The following is a 20,626-nucleotide window of genomic DNA, read 5'->3' on the forward strand; positions in this document are numbered from 1 at the left end:
AATAGTAATAATATTTTTCACATTTCTTTTGATTGGAAGTTTTTCTTTTTTCTTCGCAAAAAACCCCGTAGATCTTCTGCCAGTCCACAGCAGCTCGAGAAGGTGTCAGAGCTTCTGTGTCGCTTTTTCTTTTTGAGTTTGACTCGTCGAAACTGTGCCTTTAAAAAATAAAAAATTAATGTTAGGGTTTCATGTTCTGCAGCAACAAATTGGCAACAGGACTGAGAACGATGAGGGAACTGACAAGATAACGCTTTGGAAAGCCGTTCACGTACAATCAGTCTCTAAGTGGATGTTTCGGATGAAGTCGAACTCTCGTACAAACATTTATTGACCAATGCAAATCAGCGATGTTTGACCTCGTGGAACCACAGACCCCTAATTTAATTAACAATAACATTCACGTGTAAACGCGGGTCGCGACGTGCAGACGTCCTGCTGATCGCGCCGCCTCCTGGGCTGTGGCTCTGAAAAGTCCTTCGCGGTAAACAGTACGACATGACGGATAAGGGGGGGGGGATACGCTTCTGGCTTCTGACTGTTCAAGTAACTTTTAAAAGAAATAAATGGCATTTGGGGGAATTTTTGATGCCACTCGTTGCCTGCTGCCACTAAAATGTAACGTACAGCTGCTTCCCTAAGCTTGCTCCGGAAGTAGCTTAATATTTACTGCACAGACATAACAGTGGTGTGATCTTCCTTTTTTTACCAAAATGTCTAATACTTCCTTTGAATCCTTGAGTCGCAACCCACCGAAGAAAGACGTAAATAAATCTGTAGCACTAACAAAAAAAATCACGGGTAGCACACAAGCTGTCAGGCCGGAGCGGGATTTCCGTTCATGATCTATATATTTTTTTAGCTTCTTAAAGGTGTTAAATGTTCACATTTCTTTCCAGTTTTACCGTCTGTGTTTAGGAAAAAACGCTGGGTCCTTTTTAAAAAAATAATATGCAAACATGATTAATAAGTTAGCCCGACGGTTAATGTGGGGACACGTAGAGGACAGCAACATACAGTGGTACATGTGTAAACATTATTTTCTTCCTCCAGTTGTTAAAAGCCGCACGTAAAGAAGTCACAATCACAAGACACTCTCGGGTTCAGTCTCAGTTTCGTGTATCTGCGTCTTTTATGTTTCCGTGAAAACATTGTCTCTTCTTCTGTTTGTTTTGATTTTTTTTACTTGCCCCACGTTCCTTCTTTTTAGGGCGACGGTCCGTTAATGTGCAGGTTGGCAGGGGACAGCTCCTCCTAAAGTAAAACACTGACCAGAGCAGATGTGATGATTGTTAAAATAAGTGCAGAAAGAAAAAACCTCTGTGAGAATGAAGGGGGGAAAAAAACAAAATAAACTGCAGCGAATGAACAAACGTGTCGTGTCGATGAGAAGTCCGTTTTTAAAAAAAATCGCCCACAAGTCCGAAACATAAAGTGCAGGCAGTGTCTGTTCTTCTTTGAAACCGCCGTAGGCCCCGGCCGTTAAAGGAGTCCGAGAGCAAACAACCCAAGAAATAAACAAAAACAAAACAACAAAACAAAACAAAAAAAATCAATAATGCTGAATTGTCAACAATCCACAGCTGGATTCCAGAGGAGTCTCTCGCTCAAGGCAGGGGTTGGATTTGGTTGTCAGTTTATTAAAAGTCCGAGCGGCGCCACGTTGGACGCCGCCCTCTCCCTTCCACCCGAATGCCTCCCTCGTTCCTCCGGTCACTCGATCCGGACCAGCAGCCCGTAGAGCAGCGTGCCGCCCTGCTCCTTCGTGATCCACTCGATCTCAGAGTTGCTGAAGCGCGGGTCCAGGGCCTCGCTGTTGCCGAGCGTCTGGGGCCCAACCTTGTAGGAGCCTGGGCGCACGCACACCTGGAATCCCACCTGGGCCTGGTGGCTGCGGTGAGAGCGGGGGTCCTGAAATCTGGAAAAAGGAGAATTTCGGTAAGTGCTCTGTCGCTTTACTGTATTATGCAAAAACACAATTTCTCTGTGGGTCTCAGGGTTTTTCTCTCTGTGTCAGACACGTGGACTCACTGCACTTTGGGAGCAAAGATCTCCAAGCCGGAGTAGCGCATGGTGGGGGAGAGGCGCACTCTGGGAACCTCCCTGCCGGGGGCGCTGTTCTCCTCTGGCTCGCTGTACCCGTTGGGCCCCTCCGCCTTCACCGGAGACACCGAGAAGATGGACGACGTCCCTGCGGCGTGCAAATTACACACCTTCAGTTTCAGGTACACACTTGATGCCGCTGAGTGCAACAGTCGTTTACTCCAGTCAGTTTCTGGAATGATTTATTGACAACTAGGGTTGCAAAATTCCGGGAATATTCAAAGTTGGAAACTTTCCATTGGAATTAACGGGAATAAACGGGATATATACGGGAATTAACGGGAATAAACTGGAAATGTTGTGGGTAATTTATACTAACTGTATTTACCTTGTCATATACAGACATAAATATAAACATTTTGTTCTGTCATAGGCTGATTTGAGCCCTGAGGAAACTTTGGGCACTTGACTATATGCTTCTGCATCGTTGTGTCATTCTCAACATAGGTCTTTGCACAATATTTGCAAATGTACACAGCCTTTCCTTCTACATTGGATGGGGTGAAATGTCTCCACACATGAGATATTGCAAGTGGCATTGTTCTGTAGAATAAGATGAGAAAAAAGTTTGTAAAAAAACACTAATGCAATGCCAGGGATATAAATAGTTAGCCAAACAATTGGAATCGTCTGTAAACATATTTTACAATTGATGGATAAATGAATGGAAATAGGCTAGATGAACAGATGAACGATCCTCAATCAGCATGCTAACATATTTTCCCCAGTAATATCATCGAAACTTACCTGACTAGTCTTGCACACTACAGCAGGCCTCAATAGCCCTGCTGTAGAGTGAAGGATGCTGGGAATTATCTGTGCATGTGATGGATTCCATACATCTTTAAAATAGAGTTTTGAATGATGTTTTTATTGCTCAGCGTTTAATTTGCGTAGTTGTTTTTTTTCCAAAATTCCCAAAATTCCAGAGCCAAACTTCCCATGGAAAGTTTCCGGAAACTTCCCGCCCCTTTGCAACCCTAGAGACAACACCGACGCGTGCAGAGAAAAGAGGAATCAGAACTCCTCCTACCGGGCAGCAGTTGGCTGTGGTCCAGCGTGCGGCGCAGGGCTCCCACACTCGTGCCGTGGTAGGCGATGTGCCACTTCTTCAGTGCATTGGAAACCTCACAGTGGGGCTTGATCCTGCACAAAGAGCACACACACAGTTCTAGAGAGCCGCTAGTTTTCCTCTCCCAGCAATAAACGTGTGTGAGTGAGAGAGCGTCCTCTCACCTGAGGGCGAAGCGGCACCACCCGAATGGCAGGGCGTAGTCCCGGGGGGGCTCGCCTCTCTTGTAGTACGCCTCGTCGCCGCGGAGCTTGTGGCAGGACTCACAGTAGCACAGGTTGTACTTTGCGTCCTCGTTGAAGTAGCCGTCTGAAAGACAGGTGAGCGACGGGGGTGAAGACAGGAAGCGATTGTTGTGGTTTTAGTCGGGAGGCGGAGCTAAGACTCACCTGGTAGCGTGAGCAGGTCCTTGAAGCGGGAGCAGAGCGCCTGGTATTCACACGTCTTGTTGGGGTTGACCTCTGGAGGCGGCGTCCAGCACACACTCTCTTTGATTCCTGCAAATAGAAACACAACTCAAGGTAAAGGACTAGAGTGACACCTAGTGGTGAAGTTGAGTATTGCAAACAACTTATTAAACCAAACTTTACTGTGACGTTTTTAAATCACATTTTGTGATGTTTCGAATCAATCCAAAAAAAATAAATAAAGAAAAGCCTTCTTACCGTCAACCATGTCGGCCTTCTCCATGTCGCCCTGACAACGGGCCTCGCCACTCTCTCCTCCCACCGCTGGCACATTGTTGGTTACTATGGTGATCTGCCACGACAATAAAAGATTCATGAGCCTTTAATTGGGTTTTAGGTGATAGCGATGCAACAGTTCACCACTAGATGTCATTACATTCTACACACTGAACCTTTAAAAAACATCTACTGTGACTGTGGAGGACAAATATGATATTTACACCCTTTCAGATACTGAAATGGAAAGTAGGTAGACAGACCTGTTCACACTGGCCGTAGAGGTCGATGAAGGGGTAACAGGGTGAAGGGATGTCCTGCGCCGCCACACCCTGGTCCATGCCATTGACATAGAGGTGGAGACAACTGTTGGCGTCCACCAGCAGACCCAACACTGTCCCCTCTGGACAGGTGTCCAGATTAGGACCATAGTTCTCACATGTCTGAGCAGGAGAGAAGAAAAGTTGTGTTGGAAAAGAAAGGAAAAAAATAAATGAGTCAGGGGAAAAGGAAAATACTTAACACAAGTTCGATTAAACAATTTTGACATAGAGCAGATTTTTGTGTCTGAAGTGTGTGTGTATACCTTTAGCGAGTTGTGGAAGACAGAGTCTCTCTGCAGCAGCCAGGCGGAGCGTTTGAGGCAGCACGCCGTGGAGGGGAAGTTGAGCCGGTCGGGGGAGTGGCCTATCACCCCTAACGACAGCGATGACGTCCATGATGGATTGAGACGATCGATCTGAAACTGGAAACCAAAAAGGAGGCTGTTGATGCACAGTGCACAAAAGATATGAGCTTCTATTTAGCATTTTTAATTTAAGTATTATATCAACAGATTATAAAATCAATTATCTGAATTAAAGGAATTCCACGTCACAGGCAGTAAACGGTGCAGTACCTGTAGCAGCTGCTGGCGAGCCAGCGGCAGAGCAGTGACCAGCAGGCCCTGGTTGTAGCTCGACACTCTGGCCGCTGTCAGGTTCTGGTTGGACAGCTGGATGTTTTTGCCGTGGTTCTCCAGGAACGCCATGACAGTGGGCACCAGTGCACACGGCTCAGTCTCAACCTGGAGACAGCAAGAAGTGACACAGAGAGTGATGTGGTGAATAATGTTTGAAAGAAAATATTCAAAGTAAAATCTGATTCACAGATCCTTGGGCCAAACTGACCAAATGTGTGCCGACAGCCTCTCTTCAGGCTCTTACCTCTCTGACTGGGCTGCTGTCCTCCTCTCCCTCACTGCAGCTCCCGGACGAGAGCGAGGGCTCCTTCACATTCTGCATGTCCTCCAGCAGCGAGGAACTGACGATGGACACCGCTGTTATCCGCCCGTACAGGTCCAGCACTGCATAAACATTCTGCAACAAGCAAGAAAACAGGGCTGGATGAAAAGTCACTATTACACAGAGTGTGTGCGTAGAGAGAGAGATAAAGAGGGAGAGAGAGAGAGAAAGAGAGAGTGCGTACCTTGGCCACTGCAGTAGCAGCAGATCCCATGTCTTCTCCGTCAATGAAGATGTGCATGGTGTCATCGCTGCACCTCTTCACACCCACACGGTTCCCAACCTGGATTCACACATTCAGATTAGATTTACTGTGTCAGCGAAAAACCTGAAGAGTGTCGATGACGCAGAACGACGACTCATCTCCACAGCTCAGTTAGTCCAGACATTTCAGAAAAGGGTTCTGTACAATGAAATATGTGCTTAAATAAACTGCTGGTGAAAGATAATGTGATCTTTATCTTTTCAAAAATATATTGTGAATATTAAAAATATGAATTGTGAGAGGAGGAAGACCCCGATTTCTGTCTAAGCTTCTCAGGAGGAGCAGGACAATCTCAGAGCTCTGTCCACACCTTAAGCCCAGGATTTGAAACCGCCTGAGGGGCTGTGTCAGTGAGTATGAGGCAGGAGACCAGATCACAGACAGTTTAAACCACCTCACTTTGCTTTGAGCGACTCTTGACATCTTCTAAGGATTGTAAATCTGACCGATATCCACGAAGAGCTGCCAGAATTACACACATGTGGCTTCTGTCGGCTCAGTAGCTCAGAGGGTGCAGCTTACCGTGAGCCGGTCCAGCGAGCAGCCGTAGTTCTGGCGCTGCAGCACGCCGTTGCGACGGACCTCAGAGCCGCAGAGCAGCCAGGTGACCTTGGTGCGAAGGAGCGGGAGGGAGGGCGAGAGACCGGACAGTGGGCAGGACGGCAGCTCGGTGGGCGCCAGCGTGGTGAGACCGATATGCAGCGAACCGGACCACTGCTCGTCCACTTCATCGATCCTCACCTGCAGAGAGACACAACGGGAGAGAAGAAATCAACTATGAGCTAGTAAAGACAGAACATTGTTATTGAAGTATGTTTTCTATAGGGCTGGGCAAGTTAACTCGTTTTAATCAAGTTAACTCAAGTGATGAGTTAACTCGATTAATTATTTTATCTCGCATTAACTCAGGTTTGATTATTTATTGTTTTATTGTGAAAGTCAGGCTTTTATTTTGTGAAAGTCTGTTGCTGACTGCTGCAGAACAGGAAAAAAGAAAATAATTGGCGGATTAAAACGAGTTAACTTGCCCAGCCCTAGTTTTCTAATATATGTAGCTTCCAGCTTTTAGGAGATTAATGTGGCATATTTAAAAAACAACATACAGAGTGGGTAAACTGGTTGCTCTGAACGTCTCTTACCTCAAACAACTCGTCGGCTTTGAGTTCCTTCGCACTGAACACGATGCCGTGGGCGTAACCTCCGACTCTGATGGCCTGGCAGCCCTCACCGAGCAGCACCACGTTCTTACCGTGTTTACCGTGGAGCCGATGAGCCACGCCTGCTACTGCCGGCACACAAGAGAAGAAGAGAGATGGACATGAGGCGTTGCAGACAATTGATATGCAAACACGAATCTTGTGATAGTTAACTCTAAACCCGAGTAAGGACCATGTACCTGGAGAGTGGATGGGGAAGCTCTTCTCGGTGATGTTGCTGGTGCAGAGGCTGTTGTCCAGGGGACCGGAGGAGCTGGTGATGGACACCTGAACACACTGACCGTACAGGTCGATGACTGCAAACACCTCTGAGAGACAGACAGGGATGGAGGAAGATACAAGAGGATCAATAACAAGTTTCAGTCAGTGGTATCTCTACTCCATGTTTCCCGATTCCACATTTCGGACTTCTATAATCTACCTGGTGGCAGGCCGGAGCAGGCGACCCCCTGGTCCACGCCATTGATATAATAGTGGAGGTCACCAGTGGCTGAGCGCATCATGCCTATCCGTGAGCCCGTGGTCAGAGAGTCCAAGTCACAGCCGTAGTTGTTGCGCATCGTGTTGCCATCTTGCATGATGGCTGTTCCACTGGAGGAGGAAACAAAGGACGAATCTTCAATTCAAGGGTAATCACTGGACTAAATGCTAAAATTTGAATATTCTGATAATGTCTAGTGTTTTTAGAACTAGTGAAGAACAGCTGCACTACCTTAGCATCCAAGTGTCGTAGTCGATGTCAGTCATGGTGTTTGGAAACTCGAGCTCCTCTGGCCGGATGGCGGTCACTCCTGCAGACACAGACATGGCTGATTGAGTAACGCAGCCGTGGTTAAACATGAAGTACCAACAAACATCCAACGTCAAAAAATGTTGTCGAATAAATGTGAGGTAACTTCGATCAGAGCGAAGGAAGAGAAAAGGAGGAGCTAAGTTACTGTTTGAAATATCTCACCTGCTTCTATTGAACCCGACCAGCGGTCCACCATCTTCTGAATGATGATTTCAAACAGCTCTCCCTCTCGAAGGCTCCTACAAGGAGAAGACACATTCAAATCCACTGCAGACCATGTGGTTCCCTCTACATCTGTTCATTTTAACACCTTGTCAAACTAAGTATTACTAAATGTCCCAGGACACACATTTTATTGCTAAAACCTTCAAATACTTTGCACTCTGCTGTGTTGTTGTCAATCTGTGTCACAGGAGATTTTATGGCAGTAAATGAAAACTACGGCATAGGACAGAGAAGACATGTGGAAGCTCTGCTGGTTAAACCTGAAACTAACACCAGCAGCTACAAAGTGATACTTCTGAGTTTACGTGAAAATATAAACACAGAGTGAAATATGATGCCTAAATTGTGCCGGTGCATCAGCAGCAACCACATCAACAAGCTGGACGACTTTTCCTACTTTCCCTACAGCAGAATCTAGTTAAGTATCTATCCACAGTTGGGGAGACGCTGATTATGTTTAATAATCCATAAATCATCAAAAGTTACTTGTCGCTTGTTTCATCACCTGCTGGAAATGACGATAGCATCGTTGAACTCGCTGCGGCAGTTCTGGCGCAGGGCGGTGCGCCCCCCATTGGTGATGACGGCGTTGGTGCCGTGCAGGTGGTGGAAGCGCAGGTCGCTGTTGGTAGGGACCCCAGCCACTGAGCAGGGGCTCCCGGGGGACATGGCCGTGGGACCCTCTGAGCAGTCCTCTGGGAGAGGGGGGAGGTCCACTAAGAAAGGAGGTAATGTTACACGCTGGACTCTCAGGTTATTTTTGCTTACAAAGTTTCTGCCTCCCTCTCTCACTAGAGTTGCAAAGGGGTGGAAAGTTTCCGGTAAATTTCCGGAAACTTCCCGGAAACTTTCCATGGGAAGATTAGCTCGGGAATTTTGGCAATTTTGAAAAAAAAAAAAAAAATACGCAAATTAAACGCTGAGCCATAAAAACATCATTCAAAACTCTATTTTAAAGATGTATGGAATGCAGCACACGCTGCACGTTGAGTTTCAACCCTCCACTGTGCATTCTTCCATCACATGCACAGATAACTCCCAGCATCCTTCACTCTACAGCAGGGCTATTGAGGCCTGCTGTAGTGTGCAGGACTAGTCAGGTAAGTTTCGATGATATTACTGGGGAAAATATATTAGCATGCTGATTGAGGATTGTTCATCTGTTCATCTAGCCTATTTCCATTCATTTATCCATCAATTGTAAAATATGTTTACAGACGATTCCAATTGTTTGGCTAATTATTTATATCTCTGGCATTGCATTAGTGTTTTTTTACAAACTTTTTTCTCATCTTATTCTACAGAACAATGCCACATGCACTATCTCATGTGTGGAGACATTTCACCCCATCGAATGTAGAAGGAAAGGCTGTGTACATTTGCAAATACTGTGCAAAGACCTATGTTAAGAATGACACAAAGATGCAGAAGCATATAGTCAAGTGCCCAAAGTTTCCTCAGGGCTCAAATCAGCCTATGACACAACAAAATGTTTATATTTATGTCTGTATATGACAAGGTAAATACTGTTAGTATAAATTACCCACAACATTTCCAGTTTATTCCCGTTAATTCCTGTATATTCCCGTTTATTCCCGTATATTCCCGTTAATTCCCATGGAAAGTTACCAACTTTGAATATTCCTGGAATTTTGCAACCCTATCTCTCACCCATGTCGTCCATGATGGTGGCCTGAGCCGCCTGCCCGTAGAGGTCGACCACGGCGTACACACTGGGGGGGATGTTCCAGGCAGCCGGGCCCTGAGCCACGCCGTTCACAAAGAAGTGGAGGCTGCCATCTTCTTTCCTCACCACACCCACTGTGTCACCCGCCTGCAGGAAGGAAAAAAGAAAGCAGAAAGAAAGAGTTAAAATTAAACTTTTCTGCAAAGAAAAGGCTCAGGGAGACGGGGTAAATAGTCAAGAGGTTAAACATGACTCACCTGGAGCCGGTCCAAGTTGTGTCCGTACTCGTCCAGTATTGTTGTTCCATTGTGCATCACGCCGTTACCCGTCATCATCCAAGTCCCTAGAATTAATGGTATTCACATTTATTTTTCTACACAGAAACGTTTATTATACAATCTTCCACTTCTCATCGGGTACATCAGCAGAAATTTCTGGGTTTTATTTTCACCTGAGCGCAAGTTGGTCATGGTGGAGGGCAGCTGCAGGTACGCAGGGTTGTGCGTCGTGACACCGATTTCGATGGAGCCCGCCCACTTGTCCACCATCTGGTCGATGCAAACCTGGAACACCTCGTTGGAGCGCAGGGGCCGGCTGCTCAGGACCACGCCGTGGTTGAAGTCATCAGTCGCACTGTGGAAGTAGAGACATTAATTAAACAGTGCATTGACGTTTTGTGCTAAAATGACGCAACTCGGAATTTAATTTAATTTATTTGTATTTGTATAATTATGTCTTTATTTACTTCCATTTATTCTTATATATGTATTTTTTTAAATTATTTTATTTAATCTTATTTAAGTTATTTAATTTCTGCCTCTTTTTCTTTACCCGGAGTGTTTGATTGTGGGTTGGGGGTGTTCATAAACTTTTGTATGTTTATAAATGTTTGAATGTATGTTTCTTATATGTAAAACTCAATAAATATATTGTTAAAAAAAAAAAAACATGACGCAACTCATTTGTACAAATTCGTCATTGTAGACGTTTTTTTTCTTGCTGGCTACAAAAACTGTACTGTGCTGCAATCAGTTTTTTTTACAAATATTCCTTGATTAAATATTTAATGTTATATCAAATATCATACCCTCGGCACCATTGTAAATGAGGGTCTTGTCCCTCAATGTGTTTTCTGAGGCTTAAATAAATATTCAATCAATATCTGGGCAAAGTTACTGTTGAAGTTTTGTTGTTCAAACAATGTTTAACATTTGGGGTTTGTTGTCTTTGAGTAGTGTCCTCCATTCATCCATTAATGTTGTTTTTAGTGTGTATTTTGTTCAGCAAACAAAACTAAAGTGATTAAATGAAGTGAAAATGGTCAGTGTCTTGCATAAGAAAATAAACAGTGGTAAGAAACACGTAAGAAAACCACAAAACCCAAGGTCTTAACAAGTCATAACCGAGCACGCACACATCAAAAACCTGTAAATAATTCAGGGTCAACAAAGCGACCCAGAAGCAGAACGGAGGCGGACTCACTGTGGCCGCAGCGCCGTCCTGCCCTCACTGATGATGGCCGCCTTCTGGCCACAGTTGGAGTGAAAGAGCAGGCGGTCGGGCCCGTCTGCGTCCGGGGTGAGAGAGAGAGACGGCCGGGGCCGACCGACGTCCGGGGATAGGGCCCTCATGATGGCGTTGTTGCGTCTGAGGCGGTCGCTGTGGTTGTGGTTGTGGACGATGGTGACTTTGACGGCCATGCCGTAGAGGTCGACCACGCCGTAGACCACGCCGGGGGTCTGGGCTGCCGCGACGCCTGGGAGGAGCATCAAGTGGTTAGGGGTCGAAACAAGAACATTCTCAGTCACACTTGTTTAAGTTACATCTTTATCAATAATGGCTATTTTACAATAAGTCAACATAAGGATAATAAAAAAAAAACACCTACTAAGAATCTCAAAAAAACTGATATGTTCATGTTGTACTCGGCCAAATAATTTCTGTTCTGAAAGTTGTTGTTTATAACCATCACAATCATATCACCCCCCGTCCACTACTGAGCTTTCTCATCAGTCTCACCTTGGTCGATGCCGTTGATGTAGAAATGAAGCGCTCCGCTGGCTTTACGCATCAACCCTATGAGATCTCCCTCCTAAAACATGATGGGAGTAGTTGATGGAGATATTATAACAGACGGATATGTACAGTAGGTGGCAGAATGAAATGTGTGTGTTTGTGTGTGTGTGTGTGTGTGTGTGTGTGTGTGTGTGTGTGTGTGTGTGTGTGTGTGTGTGTGTGTGTGTGTGCGGTGTCGAACCTGAAGCTCGTCAAGGCTGAATTCACAGTATTCCCTGCGGGTTCCTTTCCCGTTGGTTAGGATCCCACAGCCACTCATCATGATTGTACCTGAGGAGAAAAATAATGACTCAAACATCTCTGTCTTGGATCTTATGTTTAGTTAAGGACAGTTTCTTTGCGCATGTGTGTCTGTGTGTGTGTGTGTGTTACCTGAGCGCAGATTAGTCATAGTTGCAGGATAGTCCAGGTTGTTGGGGTTGTGCGTGGTCACACCGATCTCTATCGAGCCCGACCACTTGTCCACCAGCTTATCAATACGGATCTGAAAAAAACAAACCACGTAAAACACATTTAATCTCTTCTGGCAACGACGGGTTTTCATTCATTTCATTAAGCGGTTCAATCGTATTCACCTCGAACATCTCGTTGTGTCGGAGCGGCCGGTTGGTCATCACCACGCCGTTGTTGAACTCGTCCAGCGGTCTCCTCCGCTCCGCCGTCTTGTTGTTGTTGCTCAGTTTGATCAGCGTGCCACACTTCTCGTGGAACAGCAGCACGTCGTTGGTGGTCGTCCCTCCGGTCAGAGCTCCTGGCCCCGACCCTCCGTTACTCGCGGGACTATTATTAGTATTTCCACTTTCTCCACCATCACCGCCAGTTCCTCCTCCTCCTGATGTCCCTGTCCCACTGTCACTGTTCACTGCTCCTCCGCTGCTGCTCCCTCGGTCATTTCTGGACGAGCTGTCAGTTCCTGTATTTCCTCCGCCACCTCCCCCTCCTGCTCCTCCTCCGCCACCTCCGCCCTCCTCCCCTCCGCCGTCGTCCTCCGAGCGATAAAAAGAAACTATTGCGTTGTTGAAGACGTCAAAGAGCTGGTGCTCCGTCAGAACTGAGGACAGAAAGAAAGAGGAGAACAGTTAAGATACATTTATTTGTCCCAAACACATGCACAGACATGCACAGGCACACTCATGCAAGGAGGGAAATTTAACCTCTGCTTTTAACCCATCTGGTGCAGGACACACAGAGCAGTGGGCAGCCGTGTACGGCGCCCGGGGAGCAGATGTTGGGGGAGTAAGGTGCCTTGCTCAGGGGCACTAGACAGGGTAGGGAGAATCCTCTTGGATTTTTGGACAGATCAATCCAGGTTCGTCTTTTTGTTGTTTCTCCGTGGAGTCGAACCAGAGACGAACCAGAGACCTTTTCTGCCCATAGTCCAAGTTTCTGCCACTAGTCCACCGTCGTGTTGCAAAATGTGTATCTGCTGATCGGAGGAGGATTTCCTTATTACCTGTGTCGGGCTCCAGGGTGTTGGGGAACTTGTCTGGTCTGCTGTGACTGCAGCTGAGCTCAGGCACTGACAGGAAAGCAGAGGAACACACACAACGGATGAAAAAAATCTAACAAACAGCGTTAAACAAACAAACTAAACCATGGACGGAAATGCTCCCTACCTTCATCTCCATTCATCATTCCATTCATTGCTGCCACATTCATCAACGCCGCGATCCCAGCATCCTCCCGACTTCCACACACCACCACCTCTTCCTCCTCCTCCTCTTCATCTTCCTCGTCCTCCTCCTTGTCCCGCTCTATTGTCTCTCTCTCCCTCTCGGCGGAGGGCGACGGCGGCTCGCAGCTCACCACTGTCACTTGAGTGCACTTGCCGTACAGGTCCACCACGGCCCAGAGCTTGGGCGGCAAGCCGCTGGCGGCCGCCCCGCAGTCCTGCCCGTTGACCCAGAGGTGGAGCTCGCCGCGGGCGCTGCGCTGGATGCCCACGCTGTCGCCCTCGGACAGCTGGTCGAGGTCGCGGCCGTACTCCTCCAGGACGGAGCGGCTGTCTCGCAGCACCGAGCAGCCCGACACGATCCAGGAGCCGCCCTTGAGGCCTGTGGCGCTGCTGGGGAAGTCCAGCCTGGCCGGGTCCAGCGCCGTCACGCCGATCTCAATGGAACCGCTCCACGAGTTCACCTGAGGGGGGAATAAAGGAAAGAGTCAGGGCGAGGTGTGAACAACAGAATCAGGAGGAGACTGTAATGACAAAACACTTCTCAGCAGCTGTAACGCACTCGGAGAGGAACCATCTGAGCGGGGATGTGGGAGTGGGACCGTTTGAAAGAGTCAGGTTCTGAGCTAAAAACAGGAAAGCGTCTATCTATGGAAAACAAAGTCTGCCTTGTTGTATGATCCATCTTGTTATTTTTAGTCGTTCTGTCAGTGAGGAACGGAGCCAAAGGAGCGCCGCTTTGAAAATGAAGCAGGACGGAGTGGACGCGTTGTACCACGTGAATCAAAACTGATCCACGTGACAAGTGTAGTAGGAATCATTGAATCTTTAAAAAAATGAACCCAGGGTGTAACAAATGTAATTCTCATTAGCAGAACAAGAACAGAGGAGACTGGTGCTGCTCCGTCCTGCACGACGTCACCTTTCAACATCCAGAATGAGACGTTGAAAGCATATTAGTTGTGTGCACATCCCGTCCTATATTTAGCCCTGGTGCAGGAGACCAGATCAGAAAAAGAGAGAATTACATCCAGCCATCACAGTCAATATGATCTTCTGGCTAGAAAGTGCTCCACATGTTTTGTTTGAACAGACGACTGTGACAAAGGAATAATAATAAAAAATGTTGTGTTAGTTTTGTGCCTATAAACAGTACACATACCTGTTTTTTATGTCAAATATATTCACTTACAGACAGAGGGGGTTGAAATGTTGAAAGGAAAAAAGTGCACCACTACTTATTTCCTCTAAAGATTAATAAAAAGGTATAATTTCTGGAGGCCCCACTTTCTACAAAATGCAATTTCAGCACAAACATGTTGGTCACACACTTTTAAATTTGATCTTTGAGTCTCTGAGGGAATTTTAAGCATGACAGTTTTTTCCGAAACAACTACTTAGAGATGTTCCGATACCATTTTTCCTTCCCTCTCAGGTGATAAGCCCTTCTGCAGTTTCTCTTTTTCAAAGAAACACCATCGGGAAAGTAAACTAACACCACTGACGCTCATGTTCAACACATGCACACGGAGCTAACAATATTTCAGCCCCTTCCTTCCACGATCTTTCCCTCCACACAAGCACCTCACTGCAAAACTCGGTGTCTTTGCACGGCATTGAACTCATATCACATAACAAGCAGCCTCAGATATCCGTTTCTTCCCAGAAACATAAAACTCAACATAAGCTCTCAATAATGTGTTAAGTCATTGATCTTCCGGGGGGGGGGGGGTGAATTCCATTTTTTTTTTTGTGCAGCGTCAGCTAAAAACACAGGGTCGATGCAGCTGGTGGAGATTCACAACCTTGCTCGGAGATGCTTCAGCCGCGGCAGACGTTTGCCGACACAGGGGCACGAACCCACGTCATCTCGCCGAGGAGGAGGAGTGATCTCCTGGCTTCGCTCCACCTGCCGCCCGCCGGAGAAAGACAACATCTGACGAACAGCTACGCGGTTTGCACCTCAAGCGAAAAAAAGGATCGAATCAAAATGAATCTAAAGTGTGAGACGAAGCCACTCTGCTGTCGTCTGCCCCGGCTGCACCACAGGACTCTGGTTTAAAAATCCACATCACTGAAGTGACCTTGGGAGTAACATTGAAGCCCAAGCAGCTCCTGGGATGTTGTTTTTTCTTCTTCCCTGCAGCTCATCTCTGTGCCAAAGAGAAAAGCAAGAAACAAAATGTCCTTTGAGACCAATATAATTATTAAAACGTATGTCCTGTCCCTCCTCCTCTCCTTCATCTGCTCCCCTGGCGTCCTCCTGAGCGCTATGGCGATGTAAGGTAGTGTGCTACGACAGCCCAGGTATGTGGGTTAACACATTTTGTAGTAACTCAGCCTGACCGGGTCACCACCGTGCGGAGGAGACAGACATCTCCTTCGCTCGCTCGGCTCACTTATGTAACACCTGCTGCCCGTGGGTGTCTGCCTCTGAAGTCGCTCTCTCTCTGTTCGAAAGCCCAATAACTACAGGATGCAACCACTCCCGCCAAGTGGGACCACTGAGCTGCCTTTTCAAACACGGGAAAAATATATTGCATGTGTTTTAGATTCAAGAGCAGTGTCCGAGCAGCACTGACAACGAGGCTGAACGCAGAGACCAGAAAACTGGGTACATTGAAATATTACAATCTGCTGACAATATCTAGACAAATAAGGTGTCACTAGGGTCATTCAAAACTCTATTTTAAAGATGTATGGAATGCAGCACATGCTGCAGGTTGAATTTCAACCCTCCTCTGTGCATTCTTCCATCACATGCACAGATAATTCCCAGAATCCTTCACTCTACAGCAGGGCTACTGAGGCCTGCTGTAGTGTGCAGGACTAGTCAGGTAAGTTTCGATGATATTACTGGGGAAAATAAAATCTGCATGCTGATTGAGGATTGTTCATCTGTTCATCTAGCCTATTTCCATTCATTTATCCATCAATTGTAAAATATGTTTACAGACGATTCCAATTGTTTGGCTAACTATTTATATCTCTGGCATTGCATTAGTGTTTTTTTACAAACTTTTTTCTCATCTTATTCTACAGAACAATGCCACGTGCACTATCTCATGTGTGGAGGCATTTCACCCCATCCAATGTAGAAGGAAAGGCTGTGTACATTTGCAAATACTGTGCAAAGACCTATGTTAAGAATGACAAAACTATGCAGAAGCATATAGTCAAGTGCCCAAAGTTTCCTCAGGACTCAAATCAGCCTATGACTAAACAAAATGTTTATATATATGTCTGTATATGACAAGGTAAATACAGTTAGTATAAATTACCATCAACATTTCCAGTTTGTTCCCGTTAATTCCCGTATATTCCCGTTTATTCCCGTATATTCCCGTTAATTCCAGTTAATTCCAAAGAAAAGTTTCCAACTTTGAATATTCCCGGAATTTTGCAACCCTTAGTTTTGCAGTCCCCTTAATATCTATTCTGTATTTTTTTTGCATAATCTGAACCGACAAACGTAGAGGGGCAAAAACACAACCTTGTTGACGGAGGGAAACAAGTAGCGGCTTTAAAACACTTACTGATAGCTTCATTGTTTTGATAATTTATCAGTTGTATTATTATTATATAATATGATCATGAAGTTGTATTTTCAGCCTCATGCTGGCTACAGGGCTGCAACTGAGGGTCATTTTCATTATTGATTCATCTGTCGATTGGTCTGTCCCACTCAGCGTTTACTGTTTGGTCAATAGAATGTCAGAAATAGTTTATCACAATTTCTAAGATCCCAAAACAGCACATTCACGTAGTTTATTTCATCCAACTAGGTCAAATCCTAAAAGAAATTAGATTTAAGATGATTCTAATTGTTTCAGGCTACAAGGCATCTCCAGTTTGAATTCTAATACACAAAATACATGATGTGCCTATTGCCAGTTTATTTTCTGGCCACGTTGGACCACTTGTTTTTGGATCCCTTTCTAAACCCTCTCTCGCACTCACTTTCCAACTCGCACTGTGGCCGAGCGGACGTCAGCAGACAGGATGGGCAGTCATGCCAGTCTGCGTGCTGGGTGATGGAACGTTATTGATTTTCAGACAGACAGTGGATGCCATGACAGAGCATGAGGCCGTTTATCGGAGGCCTTTACCGGGGGCTGGGCGTATAAAGGATAATCACTTAGCCGCTATTCACCTACAATATAAGATGTTTGGCTTTCCTGGAACTCCTGCAGCTCGGCCTGTAGATGGTGATTTTTAGGGATTAAGCTTTGTCCATTAGTCTTGGCCTGACACATTGCCATTGTAAGTGTGTGTGTGTTTGTGTGTGAGTGTGTATTTTGGGAATAGCCCCGGCTCCAGAGCTGCCATGTTGTTGACAAGCTCAGTAGGTTTTTTTGGCAGACTGCGCAGGAAGAAGAGGTTACAACGGACAAGTACTAACTCCTACACTGAACGCAGGCAAAACGTAAACACTGCACAGCCATTGACCCGATATGGAAAGACGAGTACACACAGCTCAAACCTCAGTTGACCGACAACACCACAGCAAAACGAACACCACATGTCCAACTGTCAGGGAATGAAGGGGAATTTGAGTGGAAGAGATTAATTTCGTATTCCCTCACATCTCAAGTTTTAAACAACTTCATACGAGTGTTTAAGATAATGTAGGCACATGACTGCTAAGACTGAGATAAGATCTTTGTGGTAGTTGCATGTGTGTTGTAGTAGAATTACAAGCAACATCAATTTACACATGGTCTGCAGAACAGTTAGGGCTAAAATATTATAAATTAAATCCATGAATCTGGGTTATTGGACGATTAGAATCCTGAGGAATGGACCAACCAACCAACAAGGATCAATCTGATGACAACATAGGCTGTAGAATATAAAATACACACAAGATCATGTTTAAGTTTCTCAATATCTGTTGTGAAGTATCTATGAATTGATGACAATGCAGCAAAGGTCCCATCAATGGGGGACACCATGTTTACAGATGTGTTATTACTGAGGTTTAGCTTTTAGTGGTGATGACCTCTGAATGTAAATATTGAGGAGACTCGTCCCTTCACCAGGCACCTCGGTGTGTCCTCAGTGAGACAGGATCCAGTAAGCAGGAGACAGACTGATCTGAGACAGGAACCAGGAGGCAGACTGATCTGAGACAGGAACCAGAGAGCAGGAGACAGACTGATTTGAGACGGGATCCAGTAAGCAGGAGACAGGAACCAGGAGGCAGACTGATCTGAGACAGGAACCAGTAAGACAGACTGATCTGAGACAGGAACCAGTAAGCAGGAGACAGACTGATCTGAGACAGGAACCAGAAAGACAGACTGATCTGAGACAGGAACCAGGAGACAGACTGATCTGAGACAGGAACCAGAAAGACAGACTGATCTGAGACAGGAACCAGTAAGCAGGAGACAGACTGATCTGAGACAGGAACCAGAGAGCAGGAGAAAGACTGATTTGAGACAGGATCCAGTAAGCAGGAGACAGGAACCAGGAGGCAGACTGATCTGAGACAGGAACCAGTAAGACAGACTGATCTGAGACAGGAACCAGTAAGCAGGAGACAGACTGATCTGAGACAGGAACCAGAATGACAGACTGATCTGAGACAGGAACCAGGAGACAGACTGATCTGAGACAGGAACCAGGAGACAGACTGATCTGAGACAGGAACCAGTAAGCAGGAGACAGACTGATCTGAGACAGGAACCAGTAAGCAGGAGACAGACTGATCTGACACAGGAACCATAGAGCAGGAGACAGACTGATTTGAGACAGGAACCAGAAAGACAGACTGATCTGAGACAGGAACCAGGAGACAGACTGATCTGAGACAGGAACCAGGGGACAGACTGGTCTGAGACAGGAACCAGAGAGCAGGAGACAGACTGATCTAAGACAGGAACCAGGAGACAGACTGATCTGAGACAGGAACCAGGGGACAGACTGATCTGAGACAGGAACCAGTAAGCAGGAGACAGACTGATCTGAGACAGGAACCAGAAAGACAGACTGATCTGAGACAGGAACCAGTAAGCAGGGGACAGACTGATCTGAGACAGGAACCAGAGCGCAGGAGACAGACTGATCTGAGACAGGAACCAGGAACCAGGGGACAGACTGATCTGAGACAGGAACCAGTAAGCAGGAGACAGGAACCACCAGTAAGCAGGAGACAGACTGATCTAAGACAGGAACCAGGAGACAGACTGATCTGAGACAGGAACCAGTAAGCAGGAGACAGGAACCACCAGTAAGCAGGAGACAGACTGATCTGAGACAGGAACCAGGAACCAGGAACCAGGAGACAGACTGATCTGACAGGAACCAGGACACAGACTGATCTGAGACAGGAACCAGGAGACAGACTGATCTGAGACAGGAACCAGGGGACACACTGATCTGAGAGCAGTGCTGCAGCATCACCAGCCACACACACTGTTCCTCCTTCACAACAACACTGACCCACGGCAACAACTCGGCTCCTGTGGCCCCGGACACAACAACACGTCCCTGTCAAGCAGCTTCACAGCCCGGAGACAGACATGCTACCCCCGGCTAGCCTTAGACCGATGCTAGCGGCTCGTTAGCATGTCCGTCCCCAGGCTCCATGCAGGTCGCAGTTAGCTCAGAGGACCGAGGACCGTCTCCCTCCTCCGGCTGAATGAATGGCCGAGTGTGTGTGTGCGGTTCCCCGCGGAGCAGACGTCACAGCCCTGTCAGTGTGAAGCCGGGTGAAGCCCCCCGAGCCGCGGGGACTCGTCCCTGCGGAGGGAGACAGACCCCCGTCCCGGCCCCCCGTCCCTGGTCCCTCGTCCCCCCGGCCCGTCCCACCACTCCCGCGGCTCTCCCCCCGCTCGGCGGCGGCCTGGTGTTGTTTACCTTCTTGTCGATGCGGACGGTGAAGACATCCCGGTCCCTCAGCGGCTCCCGGCTCAGCACCAGCCCGTGGTTGAACTCCTGCACCGGCTGGTTGCGCTGGGCGGTTCGGTTCGAGTTGGACAGGCCGATCAGCTTTCCGCTCCGCGGATGAAGCTCCGCCGCCATCTTCAACGGGCGGCCAGTGTGTTCACGACAGTCGGGCTTTGCGACAGCTGCGTTCCGACTTACGGCAGAGTCGGACGAGCGATACGATAGGACCACGCCCCGAGGCGCGGGACCCACGTTTTCCACTACTATAACTTTCATATCGATGTTCACATGCTCATCGTCATTTGTTACTATCATTTTCACTTTAAATTCTAATATTTAACATTATATTTTTGTTATTGCTGACTTTGATCTATGTAATGCATTGATATGAGTTTGATGTCTGTTCAAAGGACAATATTCATGAAGGAGATCAATATTTCATGTTATATTAGTTGACTTTATTTGCCAAATAAATTCACTTAGGATTGAAGTGGGAAAATTTAATAGATCAACTTAAAAATTCTCCAGTTTACTGAGAAAAACAAGCTTTGGACCTAATTGATTTATTGGAATGAGTTAATGTAACATTAGGGCAAGAATAAGCACCTTAAACCTGCATTAACCTGCTATTCTGCAGAAATGTTCAACCTTGCTTC

The 20,626-nt window shown here is 46.6% G+C and overlaps 1 protein-coding gene across 1 annotated transcript; it reads right to left on the reverse strand.

The window, feature by feature from the left end:
- Positions 1-649: 649 nt before the first annotated feature.
- neurl4 (neuralized E3 ubiquitin protein ligase 4) lies at positions 650-20,128 on the reverse strand. The gene is made up of 29 exons (XM_061066047.1): positions 19,941-20,128; positions 13,021-13,540; positions 12,858-12,923; positions 11,980-12,455; positions 11,777-11,888; positions 11,586-11,674; positions 11,348-11,420; positions 10,811-11,084; positions 9,780-9,961; positions 9,586-9,671; positions 9,313-9,475; positions 8,147-8,357; positions 7,579-7,655; positions 7,336-7,414; positions 7,045-7,214; positions 6,803-6,931; positions 6,546-6,691; positions 5,929-6,147; positions 5,326-5,424; positions 5,064-5,216; positions 4,757-4,924; positions 4,445-4,603; positions 4,122-4,301; positions 3,841-3,934; positions 3,565-3,672; positions 3,340-3,484; positions 3,137-3,249; positions 2,032-2,191; positions 650-1,918 (listed from the first exon to the last, which is right to left on the reverse strand). Exons 1-29 carry the CDS (start codon positions 20,103-20,105, stop codon positions 1,714-1,716), a joined length of 4,821 nt encoding a protein of 1,606 aa, XP_060922030.1. The 5' UTR covers positions 20,106-20,128; the 3' UTR covers positions 650-1,713.
- Positions 20,129-20,626: the final 498 nt, after the last annotated feature.

The sequence above is a fragment of the Limanda limanda genome, chromosome 22 (assembly GCF_963576545.1).
Source record: "Limanda limanda chromosome 22, fLimLim1.1, whole genome shotgun sequence".
NCBI classification, from domain to species: Eukaryota; Metazoa; Chordata; class Actinopteri; order Pleuronectiformes; family Pleuronectidae; genus Limanda; species Limanda limanda.